Consider the following 16,846-nt stretch of genomic DNA (forward strand, 5'->3'; position numbering starts at 1 on the left):
TTGACTTCTGACACAATGTGTCAGCCCAGCAGGCCAGAAAAATTTTTTTTTTTTTAAAGGCTGTTGGCTACCGGGCTGACAATGCCCGGTAGCCAACAAGGTCTGAGAAAAAGCTGGCTGCCGGGCAGAGAGAGCCCGGCAGCCAGTCAAATTGCTTAAAAAAAAAAAAAAAAAACCAGGCTTCACAAAACAGCACTTGATTTAAATGAAAACAAAGTCACACGCCAATGGCATTAAATCTTTTAAACTTCCGCAATAACATAATGCCAGGCTCTTTTTCTGGTACCCAAACCTCTGTTTGCTGAGAATTGATGGGTCCGTTTGGATTAGCTGTTTTTGGGGTTGTTTTTAAAAACAGCACTGTAGTATTTCGTTTTTCAAATACAAGTCCGTTTGGATTAGTTATTTTTGGGGTTGTTTTTCAAAAACTATATGAAAAACTTTTACTGTAGATGTTTTATGGATTATTTTTAGATGTATTTTTAAAATATATTTTCAAGTATTCTTATAATTTATAATTTTTATATTTTTATAACAATATATATTTATGCATTTATAATACATTTATAAATATTTATAAATAAATATATTTATATATTTATATAAAAATATATAAATTATAAATGTATAAATTATAAATGAATATCATATAAATGTATAAATTATAATTTCCAATTTTTATATTATTATATTTATATACATTTATGCATTTATAATACATTTATAAACATTTATAAATAAATAAATAAATATATTTATAAATAAATATAAATGTATTATATTATATATAATAAATAATATAAATACATTTATAAATATATAAATTATAAATGAATATCATATAAATGTATAAATTATAATTTATAATTTATATATTTTTATATTTATATACATTTATGCATTTATAATACATTTATAAATATTTATAGATAAATATATTTATATATTTATATAAATATATGTAAATGTATTATAAATGTATTATATTATATATAATACATAATATAAATAATTTTATAAATGTGTAAATGAATATTATATAAATGTATAAATTATAAATTATAAATTTTATATTTATTTATAAATATATTTATATATTTTTGTAAATACCTTTATAAATATTTATAAATGAATATTTATAAATATTTATAAATAAATATTTATAAATAAATATTTATAAATGAATATTTATATATATTTATAAATAAATATTTATATATATTTATAAATGAATATTTACATATATTTATAAATGAATATTTACATATATTTATAAATCAATATTTATATATATTTATAAATGAATATTTACATATATTTATAAATAAATATTTACATATATTTATAAATAAATATTTATATATATTTATAAATAAATATATAAATGTATATTATTATAAATATATAAATTATAAGTGAATATTATTTAAATGTATAAATTATAAATTATAAACTATAATTTTTATATTTATATATTTATATACATTTATGTATTTATAATACATTTATATATATTTATAAATAAATGCATTTATGTATTTATAAATGCATTTATATTATATATAATACATAATATAAATGTATTTATAAATGTATAAATGTATGTTATTATAAATGTGTATAAATTATAAATGTATAAATTAATATATTATAAATATATATTAATATTATGTATAGGTGTATTAATATAATAAATATAAATGTATAAAGGTATTAATATCATGTATAAATGTATAATTAATATTATGTATATTAATATAAATGTATAAATGCATAATATTATATATAATACATAATATAAATGTATATTATAAATATACATAAACATATATATTATGTATATATTAAATATATAATTTTTAATATTTAATATTCATAAATTTGTATAATTACATATTTATATTATATATAATTTATATAATACATAATATTTGTATAAATATATTATAGAAATATAAAAATATATTTTATATAAAATAAAATATAAATTAATATAATATATATATCCTATACATAATTGAAATATACAAATTGAAATAAACATATTAAATATGTATTTGGAGTTGTTTTTGATATATTGTTTGGATATAGTGTTTTTGGAGTTGTTTTTGAAATACACATTACTATAGCATTTGGAATGTGAAAAACAGTTTTTCAAAAACAGACTCAAAAACAATGAATCCAAACAAACCCGATAGTGGTGCATAAAACAGTTTTCTTCTGCTTTCTTACTAAAAATGGGTTGTCACAAGCATTATTAAGCTACCCTTAAAATTTTCTTTTTTGCACTAAATTTTCTTTTATATTTAAGCCTCAATTATTTCAAATATGAAATTAAATTAAAAAATAAAATGTACCACGAGTCTATTGGATTCTGTTAAACCTGCTGTCGTGAATTCAATGCAAGGGGTACTGGGATTGAAGCCTCGGGCTGAAAGCTTTTTTTCAGATGCCTGCAGACCGCTTGTTTTTTTTTTTTTTTTTTTTTAAGCAATTTGACTGGCTGCCGGGCTCTCTCTACCCGGCAGCCAGCTTTTTCTCAGACCTTGTTGGCTACCGGGCATTGTCAGCCCGGTAGCCAACAGCCTTTAAAAAAAAAAAAAATTTCTGGCCTGCTGGGCTGACACATTGTGTCAGAAGTCAAAAAAAAAATTTGGATGAAGTTTGGGTGCCGGGCTGACACGGCCCGGTACCCATAAATTTGTACCAGAAGTTTGTCAGATCGGTACATGTCCGAACTTTTTTTTTCTCGACCATAATCTGAGTAATTAGCCGAAGAACTGCTTTTAGATCTGTTGCTAATATAATTAAGGGTCATTATCATTTTATCCGTTTTACGTTTGGTGTAACTATTAATTTTTCTCTTAACGTATTTTTAGTCATTTTACCTCAAAAACGAATTGTCAAACTTAAGGAGTTTATTAATTCAAGTGATAAGACATATTTAACTTTTAAAATTATTATCATTTTACCCCCATAAACTATAACCTTATTATCAATTTATTCCATAAAATTATTTTTTAAGTAATATATCCCACCATTAAACCAACTTAACAAGTTAAAAAATTTTAGAAGCTAGTACCCTTTTTTTTGTATAATAAAAAATCTTGAGTGGCTCTTCTTCTTTTAGTATCGAAAAAAAAAGTCAAAACATTAATCTCTTTCTTCTTGGCAGTCTTATTAATATTGAAAAAAAATAGAAAAATAGGGGGGAGAGAGAGAGAGCTCAAAATTTTTTTTTTAACACAAACAAGAAAGAATTCAATATTTTTATTATTTTAAAAATATTTTACTTTTTGTTTATTACTCAATTCCAGTTATAATCCCAAGGACATTAAAGTAATACAATACTATTAGATTATTTCTTATTTTTTCTTTGCAAAAATCTAATTATCCGTCTCATTCTTTCCTATCACTTTTTATTTTCAAAATATTAATAAGTGTAAAAAAATTTTGTGAGAAAAATAATTATTTTTATGTTTTTGGAATCTTAGAGTGAAAAAGGAAGATAATTATTCCAACTTTTTTATTTTAAATTATATATAAAAAAAGGTAAACACATTTAAATATTTTTTAACATACTTTTTAGATTAACGATAGGGTAGAATATATAGAGAGTAAAGCGATTATATCACTATAATTTAAAGAGATAAAGTGATAATAACAATATAATAATGGCATAAAATAAAAGGGTATTTTTGTCAAAAATTTATTAACAAACTGAGTTGACTATCTATGGGGTGAAAAGACTAAAAAATAATATTATGGGGGAAATTGATAATAGTGATATAGTTTAAGAAAATAAAGTGATAATAACCTTATAATTAATAGAAAAATAACCATCTTTTAGAGCATTAGTTTGTTGTTGTTTTGATGCTAGAGATGCTAAAGGAACCAAGCTATTTTGCAAGCTTAGCTCGATTTCGACTCATCTAAGTTCGAATTTGGCTTGTATATTCCTTCATCAATAAACCAGTCGAGCTAGATTCAATTCATGAATAATTTATTTATGCGCATCTAGATTTGTTTCACATTTGTTGGAATTCGTATGTCTAATTTTTCTTGGTGAAATTTAACTTAATTATTAGGTTAGTGAATTAGTTAAGTTTTATGAATTGCGACTTTGTATATGATTTTCAAGCTCATTCAAACTCCCTTAAATTCAAGTTCAAGTTCAAAATCAAAATTTAGACTTGTTAAATAAATGAGTCGAGGCTCGAACTCGACCTCAACTCATTAAATAATCGACTTGATTCGTTTATAACTCTACTCGATGCACAAGTTTGCTATTGTACTAATCGTCACGAGGCGATAGGGAGATGGTGTTACATGCTACTACTTAGTTTATTAACGTGTGTTGATCACCAAGTAAGAATGGTAAATCATGCATCTTATCTTTTTTTTTTTTTTTTTTGGATAATAATCATACTTCTTATGTCTTGTCTAGTTGGTGATAATTTATCACTACTACTAGTATGTTACACGAAAATGCCAAATAATAACGTCCTTAAAAAAACATGCCAAATACTGCACGTCACGCATCTACTTCTTTTCCTGTTTTCCAAGCAATAGCATGAACGTTGGAGCCAACCCTGCTCTTTGATCATGGTGAATCGAATATCAGGTACGAAGTGCTGTCACCAAAAAAAAAAAAAAAAGGAGGTATTAGGTTACGAAAAACGCCCAAGTAGAAAAGGAGCAGCTTATGAGGCCAATCAGCGGGCGCCCGAGGTGTTGGCGGCCTATGTACTACATCCAGAAACAAAACCAGCAGCGCCGGCTGAATGATAACAATAATAATGTGCCATGTCCCCATCTCCTACGACAATCTTAAAATACCCATCTCTTTTGGGCTGCCTTCCAACACCCAAGTCCCAGCTACAACAAATACGTAGAATGAAGAAACCTACTATTTGCTTTCGTCATCCTTCATATGACATCTTCGACGCAAGCATGCGTCTTGAATCTTGAACAGTAAGCATTAGATAACGATTGTTGGAATCATCTTTACCGTCCTGTCAGTGGAACGTCACCTGAAGTTCGTGGAATAATCATCAACAATTCCAAAGTGGAATATTAACGCAACTAAAAGACAAATTGACAAAATCAAAATATTCAACTAATTGTAAGCCCATTTATTATGGGCAAAGAATCTTCTTTTTTCAAGGCAATATGTTATTTACACTCCTTTTATTTTTATTTTGACAAGTCCATATTATCTCTATCCTAATTTCTTCTCCTACCCTAATTGTATGACCAAATTTGGTATAGTTAGCTTATGGACAAGGAGAAGAAATTAAGGTAGGAATAACATGATCTCGTCGGAATGAAAACGAGATTGTGAGAGTGTGAATAACATAATAGAAATGTAAATAACATCACCCTTTTTTTAATTATATTTGTACTATGCTATCGGATGATACTACTGCTCTATATAATTGTCTAAATTAAAGCAAGCCTAATTGATTGAAAACTCAAGGAGGCTAATTTAACCAAACGCTTAAAATTAATCCGAGTTGCATTCTACATGTTCCATCACGACAACGAAAAGGAAAGTAGGGAAGTCGTGGAAACAAACGTGGCTTGCTAAATCGCTAGCAACTTCTTATTGTCTGGAAAAAGAAAAAGAGAGAAGAATTTCTTATCGTCTGATATAATAAGATGCCCCAAATTGAGCATATACGTTAGTTTGGGTCCATACGAGCAAAGATCAGATTTATCATTGATGGGAACAGAAAACAGGAGTGCTTACAAAGTTTTATGTCCACAAAAACAGTAATTACAAAGTGCCAACCTACACAGGTATTTTAACTAAACAAGCCGGTCAAGAGTACCAACCTGCTATCTAACAACAATTTCCTCCAATGTTTTAAGAAGTTAATGTCAATTACATAACAAAACCTACAAAAACTAGGCACCAAAACGCAATTGGGACTCCCAAAAAAAAAAAAAAAAAAAAAGACCATCGAACTTGGGCGATTGGCGGTTACAGAGGCATTGGGCGATTGGCGGGTGAGACATCATCAAAGCTCCAAAGCTGAATAGAAGTTGCCAGCTCTTGAGCAGGGTTGGCCGATGCAGCTGCGGACTGCCCATCTATATAAGGAATCTGATAGAACTTCATGAAGGACTCATAGGCCAGCAGCTCCTCAGACAGCTTTTCCACTTGGTACTCCTCGCTTTCAGCTGCTTTGTTATTGTCTTTCGTATCATTTTCAGTTATAACCGAAGCCGCCTCCTCCTCCGCCGCCTTGGCTACTTGTTTAAGGTGGCCAAGAAAACATTCATTATCGGAACTACCAGAACCAGAAACCTCTTCGCTTGGATTTCGAAAACCCATCATATTGTTGAAACGGACACAATCATCGATGCTGTTCGCGTGATAGCAGTCACTGGCATTGCAATCAGACGACCCAACACGGAGCTGATTGAACTTGCAATTGGAGGAGGAGGGACCACAGAAAGTGGGAGGGCTGGGGATGTGTACCTGTTGGTACTGGGGTTGCGAAGGGATGCATGTGGGATGACTGGTCGAATCCTCGTTTGGGAAGTTAACCTTGGCTTTCTTGCCTCTGATTTTTCGAGCTTCTTTGTCGTAGGCTCTGGCAGCTTCTTCGGCAGTGTTGAAAGTGCCCAACCAGACTCTCACGCCTTTCCTAGGGTCTCGAATCTCAGCAGCCCATTTCCCCCATGGTCGCTGCCTGATCCCCCTGTATAAGTTTTTCCTCTGCCTCTTGGCACCCTTGGGAAGGACTTGCTGCTTTCCACCTGTTTGTTTGCACAAAATATCAAAAAAAAAAAAAAAAAAAAAAGAATGCGAGAGAGGGATAATAATGAAATGATGCCATGACTATTAGCTAGCGCGGAAGAGCATTAACTTACTATTGATTCTTACTTACCAGCTTCATCATGTGGATCGTGACAAGTTTCGTGCGTGGCTTTGTGGGGGGCATCAGTTGGGTTGGAGCGGCTGGGCTTGGCAAGGTGAGAGTTGGGCCAAAAATCAGTAGCGGAGGGCCAGAGGTCAGCGGAGGAGAGACGGCGAGTGCCGTCGTTGTTGTTGCGGGGCGGGATGAGGCCTTCGAGGATTGCACCGCCACACATTTTTGATGATCTAAGCTTACAAATTTGCAGTACTTTGTGGAACAGGGACGATTATGTCAAACTAAATAACATAGACTAACTTGGTGAAGTAGAGTAGAGTAGCGGTAGCTTCTGAACAGGAGAGGAGAGGAGAGGAGAAGAGATAAGTGTGGGAGACGCGAAGCGGGAAATTTCACAGCAGCGGTGATGATCCTAACTGACTTATATGTAAATATGTAATGAGAGAGCCTGGGACGGGTCCGCGGTTTTATAGCAGGGGCAGGGTTGGTGAACAGTGACGCTAACAAACTAAACCCGCGTTTGGTTGAATTAGTGTCAACTACTGTATTACTTTTAGCGCGCAAGCCTTAGGTGTGTCCCACACAATCGGGTAGTATTTACATGTAGAATAATAATTGTTAGAGCATGTATTTGGTTTTTAAAAAAAAAAAAAATTATAAATGTTACTTCTTCTTTTAAGAAAATTATTATATTTAAAATTATGGTAGAAAAAAAAAGAGAGAATTTAAATAGTTTGAAAATTAACTTTAAAATGATTGTGTTCGAATCCTATCTGTCGATATGAGAATTATATTATTGATAATCAATTTGAAAGTATCTTTGTAAATGACTTATCGTTATAGGAGCATGTCATGATTCGTCAATGTGAGAATTATATTATTGATAATCAATTTGAAAGTATCTTTGTAAATGACTTATCGGCATGTTAAAAAAAAAATCGTAATGTACATAGTGCAATAATAATCTGTCTAACCCTGTTGAAATGGTTGTCATTGTCTGCAATGCTTGTTTGTATTTAAGAGTGACAATTGGCTCATACTATTTCCTAAAAAAAAAAAAAAAAAAAAAAGGCTCAAACTATGGCGTCCCTCTTCTTTCTCATGATTTTCATTTTTCAGGCCCTGTGAAAAGAATCCAGCGGTCGATGGGAATTTGAAAATGTCATAAAACGAAAAAGCTTGTGCGGTCAATCTTACCCTTGTATTTTTTGAACTAGAAGTGTATTTTACATTTTACAGCTGATGTGGTCAAGTGTATTTTACATTTACAGCGGTGCAGCAGCATCAGGGAAGGCTTTCTTTTTTTCTTTTTCATTTTTTTGAGGTAAAAAAGAATAGAAAAAGTTAAAAATAGAAGCACCAGGTTGACCGAGCGAGCTTGGAAAGAAGTTTGATTACATGCGCCCTCCCTAGCGCGTTGCAGGCACATTCCAGATTATTAAATAAATAAACAAACAATTGTTGGATAATTTTTATTCTAGAAAAAGAAGTGGGGGTTGTGACTTGTGATTGTTGTTGTTCTGGACAGCAATCGAACCTTCGCAGGCACTCTGTACTTCCTTTGTTTAGTCAGCAAATCCATTTCGCCAAATGCGGGTCAGCCTTTGGTAATATAAATAATAGTAGTCCTAATATGTATTTTACAGTAACAGAAAGCTAGCGCTGCCACGTGGGATGGGGAGCACATCGTAAACCTGAAAACTGGTGGGCAGCACATCACATGAATGAATGAATGAATGATCAGCAATTGGATTTGGACCCGAAGACGCAGATTAACCGATGCGCTGACATATTTGAATGGGGAAGAGGTCCTACCCATCCGACCGGATGGGCTCCCCATTTTGATTTTTGCTTTGTCAATGTCAACGTTACCCAATGAGGAAGTGATTTTCGTGGATGGCAGAATCGACCTAAATCAGTATTTTTTCTCAAGTAAAGTAAAGTGTGATAGATTTGCTTATCCGAAAGTGAACGGGTAGCAGATTCGTCAGCTAAGCTGGACCTTGGATTGCTACTAATGACAGGCTGGCTGGCTGGCATGCATAGCCCATAAAGAGGAGGATTTCTTTCCTTTACGCTACCAATTCCCAGTCTATACTCTATAGACTCTATAGTCTATGCTTCCACCACACACTGCACAAACCAAAACACAGCAAGTGAAAGGTACATATCTTCTAGAACATCACCTTAGTTTTCGTCACTTCAAATCTAACTACGCTTGATATGCACGTGATATTACATCAACATTTAAAAAAAAAAAAATTACTTAAATTATTTTTTTGAGAAAATGATGATATTAAGCCAACATAAATAAGGAGGTAAAAATTAAGTTATAACATTAAAAAAAAACCATTCTCTTTAAAAAAACCTTTCTATCTGAAGTGATGTTCCAATTTTATCCCCAAAATCTATATCAGGTTGTGATTGTGAAACTAATTTCTTTCATTTTCAGAGTGCAAGAGAATAATTTACTTCATTTTAAGATGAGGGACCAAAAAAAAAAAAGTTTTTGTTTTTATTTTTTGTGAAAAAGTGAGGGACGAAACAGGTATTTTCCTCCCAAGGTATTCGATCTTCATCGCTGTGAAGATGTTTGATCTTGTTTATATTTTTATTTTTTCTTGCTGTAAAGAAACTCCATTTGATTTCTCCCCCAAGCCCCAAAACAAAACAAAACAAAGCCCCAAGAGCTTACACTACTGGGTGCCTTGGGCCTATGGCCCAACTAAAAGTTGAAGGGCTGAATCCTCTGGATTGAGTAGTGACCTAACCCCAACTCCTGTAATAACCCAAGTCCTGTCTTGCGTCCCAGAGTCGGCTTTCAGAGTTCAATCACCTACAACTCCTGCGTTCTGCACCAATCAACATGTTAGACGAATAATGGAGCTACAAGGACGGATGTTGGCCCAAGCAATAATCACGACCCAATTTGGTGTTTGGCTTCTTCTTCTTGAATTCAATCAATGACTGTCCTTCCTCCCCACCATGATTCTTCTTCGGGGGTTGCTGCTGCACCTTGTCTCATTCCATCCCCGTAAAATTTACTACTAATGGTTTATCGTTTTCAGGCTAAACTAAAAAAGTATTGTCACCTATATTTTCATAGTGATTTCTGGACAACGACATCCAACAACCCTAATATCAATTAGAGGTGCGAAAAATATTTTCTGATGGTTCCTGTTTGAGCTGTCAGCCTCTTGATATCACTAACCAGCCTAAACAGTAACCAAGCAAATAAAAATTATGCAACACGCGCGCGCATGGCACTCTAAGCTGCAGGTAAACAATACAAACAACCATGTTGACCACAATCTGATGCCGGATGATTAAAAACGCATCCTGAAGATCACTGGTAGTATGTGTGTGTGCGTGTTTTTTTTTTTTTGGGGAGTGGGGAGTGGGGAGGGGTTGGATATTTTCTTCAACATCAAAGAATGCAAAAGTATTAATCTACTGTTAGAATTTAACTGCGCTTAATGGTCCTCTGGACTCAATCAAGCCTTTGCTGGTTCCTATGTATTTGACAATGTTATATCGCATTGATACTCTTTTGCTGTTGCAGTTGCATACGCTAGTAAACACCTTTGCTAGACCACAAGAACTGTTTCCCATGCTAGCAGCCTAATTAACAAACCTAAACTCAGCGGTCACCATTAAAATTAGCAGGGTGAGAGGTCAGGGGATCACAAAATGTGACAAGCCACTTCATGTGACTTTCAGACGAGCTCGTAGTCGTCTGGGCTGGTAACGTACTCATTCTGGTCTCTTTTAATTTTTCCATGACTGCTAGATCATAGCATAGAATAATTATAAGTCTAGATTATGGGAAAAAAAAAAAAAAAGCAGCCTAATTAACAACTTTCTCCTTGTTGGAATTGTATGAATTTTTTTTTTTTTTTTTGTTTTTAAAAAGGCGTGATCCTCGTTCGAAATTTGGATAGAAGGATAAAACAAGGAGACATCTTCTCGGGGATCTAACGCAGGGGGGCTGCGACAAATGTAACGGTGGGAATCTTGGCACCGCTAAGTGCCAAAAGTAGAAATTGCTCTACGTCCCTCTCTCTCTCTTTCTTTTTCTTTTTTTTTTGGTGGTGGGTAGGTGGGTGCTGTATACCGTAGTTAACAAAGAGAACTCAATGCGTCTAATTTCGAGGGTGTTTGTAGCATCAATCATCTATGTAGGTGCCAGGCAGCTTCGGGAATCACCAAGAGGAAAGGACAAATAAGAATTAAGAAGAAGGGTTAATTACACCTTGCTCCCTTGAACTCGAGCTCTTATAATGCTTTACCCCCCTCTAAACTTCAAATGTATACACTTTATCCTTTTTAGTCAACATTTTGACGAAGTTAGGATGAAATTATATATTTTTATGATTAAAATATTCTTAATTAATTCTAAAACACACAAAATAATTGTAATATATAAATACTTATTTCTTTAATAGTTGCTAAATGCATCTAAACACAATAATTACACTCTGCATTTTGATCTTTTAGTACAAAAATGAGTTAGAGAATTCACAAAAATGAAGTCTAAGCAATTCAATGTATTTATCTCAATGCCGATAGCAGTACTTATTTTAAATGAAATAAAAATTAATCAGTGCATTTGGAATGAAAGTTGTTTGCTTATATTTTTTTTTATTTTAACACTTTTTAATATGTTTTATATGACATTTTTGCGAAAGCTACAAGGTAAATAAAAATTATCAAAATCAATCTCTCTTTACAATTTAAAGGAAGAAAGATAAGCGATGGACAACTTGTGCAGATATTTTAAGAATTTTTAAATTTTTTCTCCATAATATAATTTTTCAATTCTTTGGTATTATATCATCTTTTATTTTTTAAATCACGTGACTTTGTATTTTTTTTTTTAATAAAATGTTTCATATTACGATTAAATATATAACATTATTCTAGAACTATTATGTAAGGACATTAGTGTTATTTGATTAAAATTTTGAATGAAAAATTTATCATTAACATTTGATCAGTCAATGAAGGGAGCAAACTGTAATTAATCCTAAGAGGAAGTCGACAGCGGAATCGAAGGGATGAAGACTTTTCGACTGGAGGCTTGACCAAATGCGCCAACAACACATTAGAGCCATCAGACCTTTTACCGTTGAAAAAAAACACACAAAAAAAAATAAAAAAAAAAGGCATCAAATAGAAGTATAGTAGGAGGGTGCGTAGGCTCGCACCACCCTAGTTCGGTTCTGTCGATAATTCTTCCACCAATTCACATTATTTTAATTCAACCTGTCAAGACTCAAAACTACTCGATTTATTATTTGCATCGGGCGAAGTCAAATTAAGATGTGTCATCTTCAAATTTGTACACAATTAAAAATTATTAATAACTGGTCTGTAGACTTTGCCGTGTGTCTTGTCATGTGTACTTATCTTTAAAGGCTAGCATTTCTTTTTGTTTCCAAATCTCTTATTTTATTCTGGGTGTTTTTCGTCGTTGCGTTTGATTTGACGTTGCCATTTTTCCACCTCGCGCATCGCGTGACATTTATAGGACTTGTTTGGCTGGCTTTTTCTTTTTTTTTTGGGGGGTCCGGCTCACGTGCAGCGCATGGCTAGAGATCCTATAATGTTGATTGAACCTTTGCAAGGGAGTACCTTTTTTGTTTTTTAGCGCTGCTTCTCGGAACATGAAATTAGGGCTGCAGACGAATTGGAGCGGCTCAAGTCAAATTCGAGTCGAGCTCAAAATATTAAATTCATTAGCTCGCGAGTCGACTCGCGAGCTCGAATATATATATATAATAATTTTTATTTTTTATTTTAAGTATATATATTTTTTATTTTTTTATTTTAATAGTAAAATTACATATACATTCTTAATATTTTATTATTTATTAAGAAAAAAATATTATTTTACTTATTTTTTTTAAAAAATAAATTTTTTTTTTTTTTGAGCTCGAGCTTTAAATTACGGGTTCGTCGAGCTCGAGTTCGAGTTCTAATTTAATAAAATTTAATTGAGACTAGGCTCGATTAGTTCAAAACTCCACTCGAGTCTAGTTCGTAGTCCTACGTGAATTAGCTGCTAAAAGGTGAAAAAAATAAAAAAGTTGGAACCTAGCGGCTAGCAGTGGAAAACTAGTGAGAGTAGACCATGATTTTGTCCGCTTCAAGCGCCGGAAGATTCAGTCGGCTCTGAAACAACCATACCAATTCTCCTCACTCTCTTTGAGCCTTCTCTGCCTGCCGTCACAGCATGCAATTTTAATGAAAACCAACCCACCATTTGAATGAAATGAAACACTAGGAGAGCCACCCAGAAAAAAGGAAAAAAAACCCGAAGAAAATTAATACTAGGATTTTAGGAGGAGCAACAAATACAAAAGAGAAAACAATCATCAAGAAGAAGAAGATGGAGGAGCCCAAAAGCACCTTTCCCAAGCAACGAAGGAACAAGACTGTGATCAGCAGAATAGGCAAAGCCGGGGGTGGTGGAGGGATTGGAGTTGGAATTATTTTCTTGGGCGGAGCAGTAGCCAGTGCTGCTGCAGCTTTCCTCATCAGGAGGCGGCTCCAAAAGTCCACCAGTAATATCAAGAATTGCAGCCGTGATCCGTCAACTCCATCCGCTGAGATTCCTTACAAATTGCTGGAGGACAAAAACACAAATCAAGCCAAGGGCCTAAAGTTCATTGCTCCCGATTCAGATTCTCCTGCATGTACGGATACGCATCAAAACTTGAGGTTTGCAATTGCCGAAAGATCCTTTCTACTCGATAATCTCTCCCTTCCTCAGTCTGATTCCATTATTTGTGCTGATTTTTTCCGCTTGTTTATTTGCCTTTTTTAGTAACGGAACAGCAAAGACTGGAATACATGAGAACGATAACACCGATACCTCAGATCAAAGCTTCATCCAGGTAATTAGTACTGTGTCTTGAGTTGTTCTTCAATTGTAGAGACAAAACACGTGAAACCTGCACTTGGACGAAGGGGAAATGAAAAATCGAAAGCACTGTCATAACACAAAGTTACCCTGATGCATAAGACTAGAAGATTTCTGACGCTAGATTAATCTAATACAGGATCAAAAGTACCAGATTGAAGCTGATGATGGAAAAGGGGATCCCGTAGCTGATTCTGAACAACTTGTACATTCAAATTCTCCCGGCGGACTGGTAAGCAGCTTGCAGTTCGACGCATCTCCCCTCAAGGAGGAAGAATCTCCATTGCCACTAGTTGGAAATCAAGCGCTGCATCAGCCGAAGCAAGTTGCTGACCGCTTTTCTGGGGAAGAAATTGAGATAATTCGAGAAGATGATCCGGTTGAGGCAGCTCTTGTTGATCAAGGCACAGAAAAAGAAAAACAAAAACTGGAGAACGGTAATGGAGAGGAGATGGAAATTAATTGCTGCTCGGATAAGGATATGGGAGAATTGAATAGTCAAGACGCAGCAGAAACAACTAAGATAGAGCAGAGGACAGGTACATTATTGCAATCCGGTGAAGAACAAGAGAATCCATTTCATTGTGATCAAGAAAGTGAGAGCAGCGGCAACCCACTCCCGACCAAAGATCAAAGACCGGAGAGCGAAGAATGTTGTCTGGCCTTTGAAACTGTGGAAGTGATCGAAAAGGTTGAAGCGGCTATTGTGGGGCAGGGCAAAGGTGACACCATGACCCAGATGACTCTAGTTCATGGTTCACCGTGCACTGAAAATTTGGGAGTGAATGGTAGAAATGAAAAACTTGAGGTAAGTCATGGAGATCAGGGCAAAGGCAATGCTCAAATTCTGATGTTGGCAGAAGAAGAAAACAAATGCGATCATCATGATAGCTTACTGAACATTGGAGCCAATGAAGAAACCGAAGGGAATGATACTCTTGAGGCCATTGATTTAGACGAGCACAGAGGTACAGTGGCTTCGATGTCCGAAAAAGGCCAAAGGAAATGCCTTGTTGGCTCGCCTACCACTGAATCTGCTGAAGTAAAGGAGAAAGATGAAATGATGGAGGAAGCTGAAGCCAGAGACACTGAGATTATCAGCTGCGAAGAAAGTCAAGCAAATGGTGAGTCAGCTCAATTCCCACATAATATTGCTTCAGCTAGCAACCAACAAAAGCTACATACTGAAAAACCAGGATTTTTTTCAAATGTTGATCACGAAGATAACTCTGTCTTCGATGAGCTAACATCTGAGGATGAAACATGTGAGGATTTCAGCCGTCTGCTGAAGCCTGAGATTGGAAGTGATGATGGCTTTACAGAACTTCAGCCGTCTGCTGAAGCCGCTGAAGCAAGGAAGGAGAATATTGTAAATGAACCAGCTTCAGACGACAGGGTTATAGAGAGTGAGAACTCACCAATGCAGTTAGTTGAAATACAGAAAAATCTCAATGGTGACAATGAAAAACAACTGGAGGAAGTTGAGGGTCGATCCCAGGTGAATTATGCAGTCAATGTCACTATAGAAGAGCATAATCAAACGAGGCCAGAGGAAGATAGCCTTCATGATGAAGGAGATGATGATGCAGATGAGGCAAATATGACTGACAAAGTGGAAGATAGTTCGGAAGGAACAGGAGACTCCTCCGTCGAATCCAATGCTGAGCCAATTTGGCCCATGGACTCGTTGGAGGAAGTATGTGCGGAGGTGAAAGAACTGAAAATCAATGGAAAGAAAGAAGAACAGGACATGGAGGAAAATCAAAATGTAAGAACACAACAAGTACCTACGTGCCCTCAGAACATTGACAATGATGGCATCATTGACAAGAGCATCCGAAATGGGAATGATTGTAAAAGCAACTCAAAACTGAATTTTCTTGAGAGGGTTATGCTGGAGCTTGCGGAGCAGACTCATCAACCAACAACATACTCACAGAAATTGAGAATTCTTATACCAACTATCCTGGCGCTCTCATGGTCACTCTGTTTCTGGCAATTAGGCCCGCCCTTCTTGAAGATTTCTCTCATAGTCGTCCTGATTAAGATCCTTTCCAAGATTCAGGGATTTTGAAGCAGTTGTCATTCACATTCAGTTGAAATATTATGTATGCAGAATGTGTAGTGGGGGTGCTCACTATAATAAGAGACAAAAACTAGTTAATCGTCAAAAAACCTTTTATCAGTGAAACTTATTTTCGAGCATTTGATTACTTTACCAACGCTTCATTGCTTCACATCAATTGTGAGTTGCAGAAAAGATGGTACTAGTACTGATATAAAACGTTGATTAAGGTAGTCCTCCTTTACAATGAAAGAGGGCAGTAACGCTGGAATTATCGAAGAAATCCACTTATTTCAGAGCAAAAAAGGAAAAAAAATTGAAAGTCTCGAATTTATGTGACATCAAAGCGATCGTGTTAATACTCGAATCAGTCATTAAGATTGAGACCCAAGATTCAGAAGTTTTGAATCAAATTCCTCCTCCTCCAACCTCGCTTCTTATATTTACTTCTCTTCTATTGAAAATAGAAAAGACAAAAAAAAAAAAAAGGGTGATTGTCACAGCCAAATTGAATGAATTCGTCCAACGGTAGTACCCGGACCACATGTTTCCTTTTGAGCCTTGAAGACCACTCAAATAACCTATTTCATTCGAATAGATGCCAGATTTAAGGGAGCACGTGATCTCTTTCCAATCGTACGATTTTTAATTTCCCAGTTCTAGCAAGATCAGTGAAGAGAGACTAGACTTCCGGCGTCATAGACGCCGTTCTAAACTTGCGGATGTTGTGTCCACCCCATTTTTTTTTTTTAATTTCCCAACAGTAGTACCCACGCCACAATTTTCTTCTCATCAGTTTCTTTGTTTTGGGCACTATAATTCCTTTACTTTTCCTGGCTTAGACAAGAGCAACACGATGCCATGTCGTCAACTGATCTGTCATTCATTGAAAATAATCACAAACTGGTGAACTACAGTCAACCTTGAAATATATAGATAGCCCAGCTGGAAATCTGTTCAAATCATTGAATA

At 34.5% G+C, this 16,846-nt stretch overlaps 2 protein-coding genes across 2 annotated transcripts; one reads left to right on the top strand and one right to left on the bottom strand.

Moving 5' to 3' along the window:
* Nucleotides 1–5,698: 5,698 nt before the first annotated feature.
* LOC113735302 (ethylene-responsive transcription factor RAP2-3-like) lies at nt 5,699–7,324 on the bottom strand. The gene is made up of 2 exons (XM_027262325.2): nt 6,900–7,324; nt 5,699–6,768 (listed from the first exon to the last, which is right to left on the bottom strand). The coding sequence occupies exons 1-2, from the start codon at nt 7,102–7,104 to the stop codon at nt 5,987–5,989; spliced, it is 987 nt and encodes a 328-aa protein (XP_027118126.1). The 5' UTR covers nt 7,105–7,324; the 3' UTR covers nt 5,699–5,986.
* Nucleotides 7,325–12,977: 5,653 nt separating this feature from the next.
* Nucleotides 12,978–16,022, top strand: LOC113735276 (uncharacterized). Its single transcript, XM_027262304.2, has 3 exons — nt 12,978–13,607; nt 13,714–13,783; nt 13,949–16,022. Exons 1-3 carry the CDS (start codon nt 13,276–13,278, stop codon nt 15,881–15,883), a joined length of 2,337 nt encoding a protein of 778 aa, XP_027118105.2. The 5' UTR covers nt 12,978–13,275; the 3' UTR covers nt 15,884–16,022.
* The last annotated feature ends 824 nt before the right edge of the window (nt 16,023–16,846 follow it).

This window comes from Coffea arabica, chromosome 1e, assembly GCF_036785885.1.
Source record: "Coffea arabica cultivar ET-39 chromosome 1e, Coffea Arabica ET-39 HiFi, whole genome shotgun sequence".
Lineage (NCBI taxonomy): Eukaryota > Viridiplantae > Streptophyta > Magnoliopsida > Gentianales > Rubiaceae > Coffea > Coffea arabica.